General features: G+C 42.2%; 3 protein-coding genes across 3 annotated transcripts; all 3 read left to right on the top strand.

Annotated features, from left to right (window-relative positions):
- The first annotated feature begins 232 nt into the window (after positions 1-232).
- Positions 233-5,245, top strand: LOC129580782 (cAMP-dependent protein kinase catalytic subunit PRKX-like). Its single transcript, XM_055471448.1, has 9 exons — positions 233-992; positions 2,493-2,647; positions 2,977-3,005; positions 3,083-3,138; positions 3,434-3,641; positions 3,944-4,159; positions 4,407-4,464; positions 4,530-4,607; positions 4,797-5,245. Exons 1-9 carry the CDS (start codon positions 671-673, stop codon positions 4,920-4,922), a joined length of 1,248 nt encoding a protein of 415 aa, XP_055327423.1. The 5' UTR covers positions 233-670; the 3' UTR covers positions 4,923-5,245.
- Positions 5,246-5,735: 490 nt separating this feature from the next.
- Positions 5,736-8,340, top strand: LOC129602703 (protein masquerade-like). Its single transcript, XM_055501808.1, has 7 exons — positions 5,736-6,024; positions 6,189-6,843; positions 7,071-7,360; positions 7,458-7,615; positions 7,686-7,705; positions 7,814-7,887; positions 7,978-8,340. The coding sequence occupies exons 1-7, from the start codon at positions 5,958-5,960 to the stop codon at positions 8,073-8,075; spliced, it is 1,362 nt and encodes a 453-aa protein (XP_055357783.1). The 5' UTR covers positions 5,736-5,957; the 3' UTR covers positions 8,076-8,340.
- Positions 8,341-8,556: 216 nt separating this feature from the next.
- On the top strand, positions 8,557-11,417 carry LOC129602775 (uncharacterized). The gene is made up of 2 exons (XM_055501925.1): positions 8,557-8,721; positions 8,795-11,417. The coding sequence occupies exon 2, from the start codon at positions 8,808-8,810 to the stop codon at positions 11,358-11,360; it is 2,553 nt and encodes an 850-aa protein (XP_055357900.1). The 5' UTR covers positions 8,557-8,721; positions 8,795-8,807; the 3' UTR covers positions 11,361-11,417.
- The last annotated feature ends 1,829 nt before the right edge of the window (positions 11,418-13,246 follow it).

Raw genomic sequence — 13,246 nt, forward strand, 5'->3', positions numbered from 1 at the left:
AACAGCCGGTAGTTGGTATTTTAACAACCCTAAAGTCGAAGTTTGTTCTGGCAATTTTCGTCTGGAATTCTCTGACGTCAGCAGGCAAAAGGCCAGATGCTATTCAAAATATAACCCAACAGTAATCTAAATATACCGTCATTGGTATAAGTATGTACAGTTATCCTAGTGCGGTTCTTCCGCCGCATAGTATGCACAGAATCAAATGCAGTTTTTTCATACGTTCGCATGACGAACGGAGTTGCTGATATGTATTCAGATTTGGACGAGTATGCAATGCAAATTGTTCCAAGTTTTCCCGCGACTAACACTGCCACATCGGCGAGGAAATCAGAACGCGGTCTGCAACAGCAGTCTGCAAAGAAACCGGCAGATGTATGTTTTTTCTAAACCTTCCTGTTATACGCCACATACAGACGGTCACATTGTGCCATGTTCTGGTCCGTGTTCCTGATCGTGTTCGATGGTGACAGCTTTGCAACATGAGAAGTCAAATGTTGTACACTAGCAGCGCATGTGGCACTTAATTAAACCCATCAAAAACAGATATTACTGTATTCACGGATTAATGTAAACCGTTTTGCTTGTGCAGTGTGCACCATTACTGACAATCTCTGTATAAATTATTGAAAGATTTACTGTATCGGAAACCGCTGTGGTCGGCCGCAATATGGCGGAGAGTGACGAGTCGCTTGATGTGACTTTTACAATGGGAAAATTGACCCTTGGCGGCGCAACAGCCACTTCCGGTCTGAATTCGCCCAAATCAACGGCGCGACCCCGCATCGCGCTCACCGCCACCGACAATGTCTGCGCTGACTTTGTCTTTGAGACGCCCCGCGTGAAGGAGCCAGTCGCCACCATACCCACCAGTATCCATGTGGAACGACTAATCAAGAAGCCATCGACGCGCCGATTTCGCCGTAAAACTACCGTTTTCCGCAACAAGGACAGATTCAAGCTAGAACAGTTTAATTGGCTGAAAACGGTAGGTAAGTGCCCAATATCAAACCGCTTTTATTGTCAATATTACCAACGTATTCGACACGCACTGTGCTTGCATGTTGTGAATAGCGCGGCACTAAAGTATACCTATGTACACAATTTTCATATACTTGGGCGCCATCGTGTGTGTTTAACTTGCCGGGAAAATTATGTTTACTAAGGACTTTAATGATCGTTGGCTGTTTTTCGCGTCTGTAATAGGGTTTTTGACATCTATATATGCGGTAGACATACACCGCTACTTCTGCTTGAGTCAGTTTATTACAGTACTTGGCGCTTTGGCTTTCTTCATGTTCTTTGCGTTTGTGCCCGTGTGCCTTCTCTCAAACTTGACAACATCAAGTGATTGATGTTAGTTTTGATCACATCAAGAGAAGTGCGATAACTAACACTTAATCATTTTAAAGTTATTCCTTCGCCCCATCCATTCAGTAGCGCTCACTATCCGAATAATCAAAACTGTAACATTACTATTTTACTATGGTTATATGTACATTCGCTCTCTCTAGGATAGTTTCTTCTCATTTATTCTATCGTCTTTGCACGGGCGTAATCTCACAGCACAAGTGTAAAGCAGTGTTTTACTTTTGGAAAAGCACCCCGCCTAATGCGCAGTGCACAGCACCACAGAAAATCTGAAAACAAGCCGATGAAAAGACAAGCATTACGTTAACAACCCGAGAATTTGCCATAAACTATATTTATGCACAATATGTCTATTCGCAGCTTAACTCGGGTTAAGTAACACTAACCGTCAACATTCTGAAAACATTAAGGGTTCATGAAAATGTATTACGATCTTGCATAAACGCAACAGAAGACAAGATTTGCCCGGAACAGATGGCGAAGTATGATGACTGGGTCGGAAACATAAGACTACACTACACACGTCGACCTATTACGCACATTGTATGCGTGTTTTCTTTAAGGAAGAAACACATCGCTCTCGACGTTAAAATTCGTCCTCGTTACCAGTTTATTGCTTTAATAAATCCAGTTCGCCTGTCAGGCGTAATTAGCGAAACAGGGCAACCGGAACCTTGAAATTAAAATGAACTAGCACATAGTTGTTCGCCATTCTTGTTCGGTATCTATTGTCATTGGTTTCGCTCGAATTTTGCTCTGAAATTAAATATTTTGTTGGATTTTGGTTCATGCGTACAGCGTAATGTTCTGCAATGCATAAAAAATGTGAATAAAATATAACGGTTATTGCAAGGAAATTCAAAACAATATCATAGATACTTACTGGGTGGCAGTTCGTAAAGAAACAATTCACCGGGTAATGAACTGTATATCGCATTTGTTTGACACTTTAAAATTTCAAGAAATTGAGGTTGGGAAGTAAGCCGGCGGCAAATTAAGCAAAGCAAACTGCATAAATTCGTTGCTACGGTGGATAAAAATTATTCCATATTACCACATGAAATATATTTATTAAGCCGGTCGCGGTTGTAACAGTAAAATTGTGTCGCTTGGTTATGCAGGAACCGGGACGTTTGGTAGAGTGGTCCTTTGTGAAGATGCTACGATAAAAGATGATGAAAACTCCAAATACTATGCAATGAAAATACTGAGGATTAGCGATGTTCTACGGCTGAAACAAGTGGAGCATATAAGAGATGAAAAAGGCATCCTGGAGGTACATTATTAAGTTGATAATTGCTATGCGCACTCAAATTCATCCCTACCGCTGCATAAGGTCATCAAACAACAAATGCTGATTGCTATAATGCACACCAGTAGGTTGGAGTCCTCATTACCTGGATCCCCGCGGCCGTACTTAAAACGACAGATTGTTGCCTTTAATATTTAAAGTGTTTCCATTTATTTAATGTTATAATGATGTAGTGATTTGTAGGCATATAGCACCATATATAGAATTTTTTTTATTTTTATTATTTTGCAACAGAGCACTTTTTTATTTGTGCTTTTATTTACCTTAATTACATTGCATTGTTCATATTTTAGCAACTGGACCATCCTTTCATAGTCAAATTGTAAGTACTCGTAGTTCAATGAGTTGCACCAGAACACAGAGTGTCACCTTTATGAATTTCCTTCATTTATGACTTAGGTTATGGACACAACACGATTCTGCAAATCTGTATATGCTGCTGGAATACTCTCCTGGTAAGAACAATGTCAGAATCTACAACATAAAATTTCTTAACACACTGTGAACCTACTACTTGGCAGGTTTATATTAAGTCCAAAATGCATAGCGAATGTTTATAAAATGTCGACGCATTTAATAGGAAAATTGACTAATAACTTACTATGAATTAAATGCAGAAATCTATTCAGATGCAATTTGGACGGGGATGACTGCAGTTGCCGCTAATTTAAAATTATTTGCTGCAGTGTTATGTGAATGTGCAATTAAGAATTCCACGCAAATATCGTTATCTGTTTATTGTCTGTTCAGGAGGAGAATTGTTTGGTTACTTGCGTTCCGTTAGAAGGTTTACCAGTGGAGGAGCAATGTTCTACGCTGCAGAAATTATTCTTGCCCTCGAATACTTGCATGAACGTTTCATTATTTACCGTGATCTAAAACCTGAAAATCTGTTGCTGGATGCTGAAGGTCACATTAAAGTAACCGATTTTGGATTTGCCAAAGAAGTCTCAGACCGGTAAATAACCGTCCAAGGAATATTTTAGTATACATACAAACACTGACCATTATAGCAGCATGCAGCAGAACAAGTTAACCTTTAATTTAATGCACATGCATGGCAAATCTTGACATTCGGGTTTAATTTCCGTAATATTTAGATATGCACAAAGATTACTCAGTTATTGTAAATATTAGCTGCAAGTCAAAACAGTCGATTAATCAGAATCAACAGTCTTTTGCCTTGTAACTGTTACTTATGCACTTATTTATTACTTTGGATTGAAAGTAAAATTGCATTATTGTCCCGGATCGGTATAGCACTTGGACCCTGTGCGGCACACCGGAATACCTTGCCCCGGAAATAATTCAAAGCCGAGGATACAACAAAGCCGTTGATTATTGGGCATTCGGGATCCTTTGTTTTGAGATGCTAGTTGGTCATCCACCGTTTTATTCCGATAACCCTATCGAAGTGTACCAAAAAATTTTGGATGGAAAAATTCGCTGGCCTAAACAAATCGATTTAGTAGCAAAGTACGATAAGCAGCTAAAATCTGTAGGTTTCATATGCTCACGCAGTTACCCAGAAATTGATAATAATGAGAACCTTATTGGTCAAAGACAATTTTATAATTACATTTCATACGCTTCTTTCCAAGCACGAAGCTGGAAATATTTCATTAATCTAAATAAACAGAACATATACTGCGTGCAGGTGTATCGTGGGCAGTTCGTTGGTAAGCATACAGTAAGACAACCACTGTGGACACTGTGTTTGCAGGGATCTCATAAAAAAGCTTTTAACTGCCGATCGGACCAAGAGACTGGGGAATATGAAGGTGACGTCATTCAGTGTTGATTTCTAGTTGTTGTTTCTTCTAACGAAGCACCATTTACTTCACAGAACGGGGTGGAGGACATAAAAGGTCACCGATGGTTCCGTCCGATTAACTGGATTCAGTGCTTAGAGCGCAAACTGGAAGTGAGTAAAAGTCACACGTATTAAACCAGCACAAATACACTGACAAGCAGCAAACGGACTTCTCTTACGTTTAACATACAGCTGTAATAATTGATTATGAAACATGTGGCAATGAATTTCGACTCTTAATTACGCATGTCGGACGGGGGAAATATGCGTTCAGCTGAACTGACGGCATTTTTATTTTAGCCACCTTATGTACCGAAAGTGGGACATCCTGGTGATGCGAGAAATTTTGATGACTATCCGGAAGATTGGTCGGATAGCGACTCATCCGTCACACCCGAACAGCTCGCCATATTCCAAGATTTTTAAATGTCGGCAGGTTAAGAATGTGTGCGCTTGGTTGCATACCATTACCCGAAAAAAGTCGCCGCTGTCTCTTTCTCCATCGCGGCGCTCGTCATCCGTTTTTAATTCATGTATTTTCTTATGGTTCTCTTTATGTACCATTGGAGAGTGATCTTTTGGTGTGCCTAAAATAGGTTTTAATTTTGATGTATGCCTTCAACTTTTCTGCAGCTTGACGACTTAATAGTGCTATGATTTATGTCTGTAGAATTAGCGTGATATCAGGCGGATGGTGACTGTATCATTCGAATATGTGCCTCTAGAATTGGAATACATACACTCATAAGTGCGAGTAAAAAGTTATTATGAAATAATTATGTTAAAGCAAACTCGATTTTTGGCAGAAAAGGTTTTAGCAGGATATATAAAAATGACTTCTAAGAACGATATTATCCGTCGCGGCTTCTACATTTTACAATCCAGAATTTTGATGCACAAAACGGGCAAAGACCAAAGCCAAGCAGTTCTCCTGGTCTTTTTTAATAAAGTTTATGACATTTTTCGGTCAATACGAATTACTACTTGTTTAGGTAATTTATAACCGTTTATGCTAAAGCGCCTGTTGACGTCAACGAGATAACATAATACGGATACACTGGTTGCACGTAGGCACAATGCATTCGCACGAACACCGCACCTATTCTTACGATACTAAAAGGTCAATGGGCTACACGTTTCGTTGAATACAATATGCAGTATAGGACATTGATTGCATTGTGATTACAAATCATTAAACACGATTTATATCACCAACATCCTATTTAAACATATTATTGCATTTTTGTAGTAGTCCATTTTGCACTGCATATAACAGAGTTTATAGCTGTTTTAATAGCGTGCTGGACATAAACACGGTTATTCGCTATAAACGGTTAATCGTTGTACAGTACATTTCGTATAACGTTATATCGGTCGCGGGCATCGCTCAGAAGATATCAGTTAGAAAACCCTAGCACAATTTTTCAAACAATATTTTGGAATAGATAATTATTTCCTACAATGGAACTACGAAACAAAAGTGCATTTGCTGTGTCCATTTCAGCCTTGTTGATATTCGCAGCGAGCCGTAAGGAATGCCCCACAACTCTTGCATGTCAATTTCTTTTTGACTTGAAGATCGATCGTCTGCTGATTTGAATTGATTTGTCATCGCATAATTAATTCAGTGTAGAAAACCTTTTAAGCTCTTGGATAGATTGCTAGCTTAATCGGTTTGTATTTTTGCGGCAGGTATCAAAGGTCAGTTCATACAATGCTGTAGTGGCGCCAGCTGCGGCTCCTGTCAAGCAGCGATTTTGCAGTCCATCTGCTTAAGCGATGCCGGTAGCAACTGGATTCCCAACAATCCATCATGCAACGCAGGGGACGGTTGTTGTATCCCTCCGGGTGGCGGTGTGGGACCCGTTACCACCCAAAACCCGTTTCAGACAACGTTACCCTGGTGGCTGACGACGACACAGAATCCCTTCTTCACCACTGCGCCGCCCTGGTGGCAGACCACGCAGCCGTGGTGGCAGACGACCCCTTTCAATCCTTTCCAGACCACTCTCTTCCCTGGTCAACAGGGTATATGTTCCGGTCGCATCGTGCGCAGCAGTTCAGTCTCGGCATCCGGCGTGGGCGTGTCCGTCTTCGGCGAAGCGTCAGCCGGCGATTCCCAGATTGTCAGCCAGTTTATCCGCGGAGGAACGGACAGTATTTTCAATGTTAATATTAATGATACGAAAATTTCCCGCGTAAAGAGAATTGTTGGAGGGGAGCCGGCGGTGGACGGGCATCTCTGCTATCAGGTTGCCATCATTTTGGCCACTAACCAACAGTTGGTTGCCACCGGAGCGCTGATTGCCGACAATTATGTCTTAACCAGCTACAGCTCCATTTTACGGTAGAGTAGGCATTCAACTTCAAAAACTTAATATCTAGCAAGAGATTTCAGATTTCAGGTTTGTTTCCAGATTTATTGCAGGGCCATAATAACAAATTCAAAAGCGCTTTATTGTACAAACTAAATGCATAAACTTTGTGCAGCAAAAAATTCTACTCCAGTAAAAGATGCACGTAAAATAATAGTTTTTCCTATGTTTTGATGAATCATTTGCTATTTCTTGTTAGTGCGGATCCGACGGGAAATAATTTACGCCTTATTTTGGGTGGCAAAGCCTCTGTTATACCACAGTTCGGAGCACCCGCAAACACCGCATACCGTGTCATCCGCGTGATTCAGCATCCGAATTTCATGCAACGTTATGGTCCGGGATTCCCAATTAACGATGTCGCACTGCTGCAGATTGATACAACGTCGCAGCCGGTTCAACCTAACACGGTTTGTAAATTGTGCTTGGCTCCCGTTGTTCCAGAATTGCGACGGGTATTCGTCAGTGGATATGGATCACAGGCTGAAAGTAAGCATTTTCTTGAATTTCTTCTACAAGCACGTTACAGTACTACGTATCACTCTATGGTAAAACGTATCATCATGGAACTATTATATTGCTGCAGATGTGCAAGTACCAGATGGTATCCTCAGGAGAGTCAGCGTCCCATTAATTCCTAAACCAGTCTGCCAGAACGTCTTCAAGACAATTTTCCCCCAAAATTTTGTTTTTGACGCTAATTCCATGTGCGCTGGAGGCGAGCCTGGTCGCGATACCTGTAATGTGAGTTTTTGATCTCACATTCTGCCGATTTATAGTGCCGGGGTATTTGACGATTTTATTTGTTCTACAGAAAGATGGAGGAGCTCCATTGTGAGTACGGTGTAGATTCTGCAGTTTTCTGACTGTCACTGAGAAATTAATTGCTGATTCCAATCCAAACGCTTTACATATTAGTGACTATAAAACTGTGACCTTTAGAGTGGGAGAAGACTTCCAGAATAACAGGTTTCTTCTTGGAGTATCAAGCTGGGGTTATGGTTGCGGACGTGCAGGTGCGGTGATCTATACACGTGCATAATTGGTTACACTGAACGCAGATGCAGATAAATCATTGTAATAACTGATGACCTTTGGGGGTGCAGGCTACCCTGGTGTATACACCAACGTGACCTCCGTAGCGTCGTGGATAGGATCCGTTACCTCTTTTCTGACAATCAGCGGTCCCTCCGGAAATGGATAAATGGCGTACTGGAGTACATTAACTGGATGCACTTTCGAATCCCAATTTTCAATGTATTATTTATCCTTACCTGCTGTTGCACATAAAGTTACAAATGCGTGACCGGTCTGTAATATTCTGCTTTGGTTTCTCTCTTTGCGTTCATGCTAAACTACATTAATTTAATTAAAAAAGCTTGAAAATTTATGCCATTCAGTAAATGTTGTGTCCGGAAATAACAGTGTGTACAGATACGGGTTAGTAAAAGCGTGAGTACTTCTGTTGACAAAAGTAAGTACTGGGAAGGTCATAGTCTGGAATTTATAAAATGCCCAAAATTAAAATGCCCATAATTAAACATCGATATCTGTTAGAGCCTTGAAGGCTGATACTGGACTTATCAACCGCAGAATAATGACGATGCCAGTCAAGATCAGCGATAGAGGTAACAGCCGCTATCATTAAATTTTCGGCAAAACTTGTAAGCGCGTTGATAAAAACAGCACAAAGACCCAAGCGTAACTATTAGAATATTCTATACTGCTAACTGTACTATAAGTTGAGGATTATTGTGTGTTTTTTGTCACGTCGAAAATAGCTGTTACCGTAGGTCCGTCTCGCTTGCTTGATCCGAATGCCGGACCATTGGTTACTAATGATTAGTACTGTAAGAAAACGCACAAATCATATTGTTGCAATATTAACCGCAATATTTAAAAGCTTCGTGTGTGATACTGCAGTTATTTTCACAAAATGCAGACGCACTGTGTGATGTTGGTTTTAACCATGGCTGCGACGTTCACTGAATGGGATCACTTGGTGGACGCCCTGGATCACCGTTATGTTACGTTCGAAGCTGTGACAAAGGTTACCACACAGCTGTCGCAAGACTTCTGCACAACTTACTGGAATCATACTACAGTCCCTTGTATTTTCTTGCACAAATATGCCGGTGCCACACTGGAATATCTCGCTTCACAAATCGTCGACGCTGCTCAATTTGTCGATTCCGTTTCCAGTCAACGAAAAGATGTTCCTGCATGGCACGGAGCCGGTGGTCAGTTTAGCGATATTACAGAACGCCTTCGAACCGAATACGCCGACACTGCTATTTTGGCCGCGCAGAACGGCAGGTATCCGGAAGCAAGGGTCCTCATTGGTCAAACGCTGCATCTGCTACAGCACAACGCGGTCGATAACGAAACTTTATCCATACACCTATCAGTGGAATTTTTAAACAGTATTAAAACAGCAGCCACGGTTACGAATTTTGCACAACTACTGGGACTTCGTCTGCAGAGAGATCTGGTGATCGTCGTGGATGTTAGCGAAGAAAACGCGATACACCGTTTGGAAGCCATCAAACGTCGGCTATCCGAGTCCGACAATACCGGTTTCGATCTTTTGAACGATGCATCCAACATTGGACTAATCCGAATCATTGTAGTATCTTTTACGAAAACACAAATTCAGCCAGCATTGGCGTTTAATAGCTCCCGGTTAGCGCAAGACCATATTGGTAAACTCATCAGCGACTGTTCTGCAAAAGTTGGCATCTGTTCTGAGACAGTACTGGCCGGAGAGTTCTCCGCTATGCCACTGCGGGCTGCACGAACGGCCGCCGAACTCGCCGATACGTTGTCGACCATTTTCTTGTTTTCTTCCCAAGAAATCGACGACAGAGTGCAGCATCGGCTGCATATAGCAGTGTTGATGCACAAACAGCAAGAACTGGTTGTTATTGGCAGTCGTGACAGTAACACCGGTACCACTTATGGAAATAATCGTTATCACGACACGGCCCAAAAAACCGGTGGTTACGCGGTGTTCTTTCCCGAAACACCCGATCGCCTGTACGCTGCGACCGAACTGTTCAACCAACATACCCGAGCAAAAGTGACCTTTCCTTTCTGTAATTTCAACAACGAAAATAAATTACAGTTAGAAGTGCCTTTGCAAATATCTCATAATTACCGGACATTTGTTGAATGCCGGATTGGCGGACCAATGGCTTCGTCTTTTATAGTGCGTATTCTTGATTCCAATGGAGCCGTTGTTAACGCCAGTGTGACAGGAAACGACACGTCCACGTTATGGGTGGAATTTGTGGCACTGCCCATGGTTGCTTACAGCGTAAATGTCGAAGCTACAAAACCTGGATGGTACTTGAAGTGTTATGACACATCTGCACCTGGCGAACACTATATGGGACTTTACAGAAAAGAAACATTTCGTGATCCACCAACCTATGTCTCATTGCAAGGGCAGCCGTTGATTGGAGAAACACTAACAGTCCTTGTTCGTGGCATTGTTGCGTCCGAGTCAGATCTTCCGGTTTTGGAAATATTATCCATCACTGGTGTGGATACGCTTGCTACAGCTCCATTTGCCAGATCCAAGGAAAAATCTTTAGAATATTATGCAGATTTTGAGGTGCCAGCGTCCCCATTTTGGGTGAAAGTGTCACACCCGGAGCGATACCAGTACCATGATCGCCCACTCTTGCCAACAATTTTTAACGCCTCTCTCGATTTCTTCCGGCCAGTGGAATTCTTACCACCTGGTGGATTCGTCAAGTTGTATCACCAGTTTACTACGAACGATTCCTACTTTGTCCAGCTCTCGGTCGACGACAGTTTCGGGTATCGTGAGCCTGGTCAATGGAGCGATATCGAGCATGGCGGATTCGGCGGTGATCATCTATTCTATGGCACTTCCAATATAACCATCCCGAATGATGCGCCGCTGGGATCGGTGGACTACGTTGTCTTTATGCTGAGTTCCCTGACATACCAAGAAGAGACGTATGCTGTGCAACCGATCCTGATCGCCAATGGCTCTAAGCCATTTCCGCCTTCTTGCAGGATTTTGACAACGGACTATTACGATGAGTGTTCGCAACATTTTCCTGTCAGTTTGGACTGCCGAAATCGCCTTTGGCAAGCTACTGTAGTATTCGTGGACGAGTATGATGCTTTTGCTTACAGCGACATCATCACGCTTTATGATGTGCGATTCAACGGCACGGGATTTCAGGAGGGTACCGCTATGGCGCCGACTCTCCACATTCCCAATCGAACTGTCATGTATACCTCCAACTGCTGCGCGGTGGAACGTCGTTTACACGGGGAAGATTCTAACGGAGTCGAAGGTGCAGCATGTGTCCTTAGACATCCGCAGTACACCGGTGTCAATCCTGTACCGAGCAGTCAATCCGGGAAAAGAGCCACAAAGCTTTCTGTTTTCACAACTCTCGCTGCTTTCTTGGTGCAGTGTATTATTCTCTTTAAAGTTGAAAATGCTTAATCAAACGTCTCCTAGGCCTAATTACTTTTTAAATGTACGAGTAGAGTAGGCATGTGTTGCGTTCAGATTTCTTGTACGCGTTTACATTCAATGAAGCAAATCGTAAAATTGGTAGTACGTGTATACCGGCTAGTGGCTACCGAGTACGAGGTTAGTCTTATACTATATTTATACAAGAAACAGCCTCGGCTTCGCCTCCGCTTTTCTTGTGGTCTCCAGTCTACGGCCGGTTTATTCAAATGATTTCGATCAGCTATTTAGTTAACATCTTATTCCTTCAACGAAACAAAATGTTCCGAAAACACGCTAAAATGCAGATAGAATAAAAAGTGAATTTATGGCTTTTGTGCACTCAGACGCATTCACTTTCACTCAGAAGGGAATTTTTGTTATCTTCTCCCTCCCGACCTTGATCGAGTCTACCAGGTACTAAATTTCCACTAGTACCTGGTAGACTGGATCTCTTTTGTGTGCTCTGGATAGTAGCGGTAGTTCGGTCATTCGTTTACCTAGCAGGCTGTGTGCTCTGGATAGTAGTGGTAGTTCGGTCACTCGTTCACCTAGCGGGAGCGGTAGTTCGGTCACTCGGTTAGCTAGCGGGCTGTGTGCTCTGGATAGTAGCGGTAGTTCGGTCATTCGTTTACCTAGCAGGCTGTGTGCTCTGGATAGTAGTGGTAGTTCGGTCACTCGTTCACCTAGCGGGAGCGGTAGTTCGGTCACTCGGTTAGCTAGCGGGCTGTGTGCTCTGGATAGTAGCGGTAGTTCGGTCATTCGTTTACCTAGCAGGCTGTGTGCTCTGGACAGCAGCGGTAGTTCGGTCACTCGGTTAGCTAGCGGGCTGTGTGCTCTGGATAGTAGCGGTAGTTCGGTCACAGCTTGGCTCTGTGAAACTAAAACCGTCTGGCCGGGTTTTGAAATATGGGCATTCAGATTATGGAAATGGTTTCTGCTGATTCTATACGGGAAAGCTGGGTTCGTGAATCCCTTTTTATTTTTTGTGGTAATAAAGATCTAGAATGTACAGTACGTACCGTAATATTATTCCGTATTATACGGAATAATTTACGGACTGTAGATGCTGATTATCATTAAATTTTATCAATCACTGTCTTTAGTTTTGCTTGGACTGAAATGAAAGGTCAGCCCGTTTGAACGATTACTATGGTCAGTTTCTTTTACAGCTGCCTTCAAATGGCTTTCAACGATAGTTCTTATTCAAGTTCTGTTTTTAAGCGCTTTAAATTGCTAACGATTTAAACTGTAAACTATGCCACCACTAGCAGTATCGTTTGTGCTACTGCTAATTGGCTTTTCTAGTTTTGTAGAAGTAAAAGTTCAAACTTTTTTGATTTGTTGATCTAAAAAGGGTACCAGTTTAAATTTACTAAATTTTTGCTCCATGCAACAGGACTTTGAAATTGTTTTCAAGGTCACCTTGAGCTTTCTTCTCTACCGGCACCGGCGTCTGTGCACGGGAGCCGGAGCAGATATTACCAAAACAAAATGCATGTGACACAGTTTCCAGACATGCTGAATCGAATGGCGTTAGCAGTTTTTCGATTAATTTTTTGGTTTGTTCTGACCAGATCGTACGGGGTTTTTCGTTGTAATATAGATCTTTACCTTGATACGTAGATACATAGGTGCACTAATTTTGTACTGTACATGTGCCATTCTTGGTATTGGTCTCCGGAGCAGAATAGTTTGCATTTTTGCGCCAAATATTAATATGTCCAGAGTAAAAACAATGCTTATTAACCACATACAAAGTAAAACTGACGTTCACACTTGATGTTCAAGCAAACAATTGCAAAATTCATCAACGGCACCGGTAGGGTGACAAGAAACCGGAAGTACACACCGTAAATACGAAAGCGAAATGACCA

The sequence above is a fragment of the Paramacrobiotus metropolitanus genome, unplaced genomic scaffold (assembly GCF_019649055.1).
Source record: "Paramacrobiotus metropolitanus isolate TYO unplaced genomic scaffold, Prichtersi_v1.0 Parri_scaffold0000004, whole genome shotgun sequence".
Classification (NCBI taxonomy): domain Eukaryota; kingdom Metazoa; phylum Tardigrada; class Eutardigrada; order Parachela; family Macrobiotidae; genus Paramacrobiotus; species Paramacrobiotus metropolitanus.

Excerpts from the sequence above, each read along its gene's own strand:
- LOC129580782 (XM_055471448.1), top strand. The coding sequence starts at position 671 with ATGGCGGAGAGTGACGAGTCGCTTGATGTGACTTTTACAATGGGAAAA. Across the intron at positions 3,642-3,943 it reads GCCAAAGAAGTCTCAGACCG|CACTTGGACCCTGTGCGGCA; the intron begins GTAAATAACCGT and ends GGATCGGTATAG. Across the intron at positions 4,160-4,406 it reads CAAATCGATTTAGTAGCAAA|GGATCTCATAAAAAAGCTTT; the intron begins GTACGATAAGCA and ends CTGTGTTTGCAG.
- LOC129602703 (XM_055501808.1), top strand. The coding sequence starts at position 5,958 with ATGGAACTACGAAACAAAAGTGCATTTGCTGTGTCCATTTCAGCCTTG. Across the intron at positions 7,616-7,685 it reads CTGGTCGCGATACCTGTAAT|AAAGATGGAGGAGCTCCATT; the intron begins GTGAGTTTTTGA and ends TTTGTTCTACAG. Across the intron at positions 7,706-7,813 it reads AAAGATGGAGGAGCTCCATT|AGTGGGAGAAGACTTCCAGA; the intron begins GTGAGTACGGTG and ends TGTGACCTTTAG.
- LOC129602775 (XM_055501925.1), top strand. The coding sequence starts at position 8,808 with ATGCAGACGCACTGTGTGATGTTGGTTTTAACCATGGCTGCGACGTTC.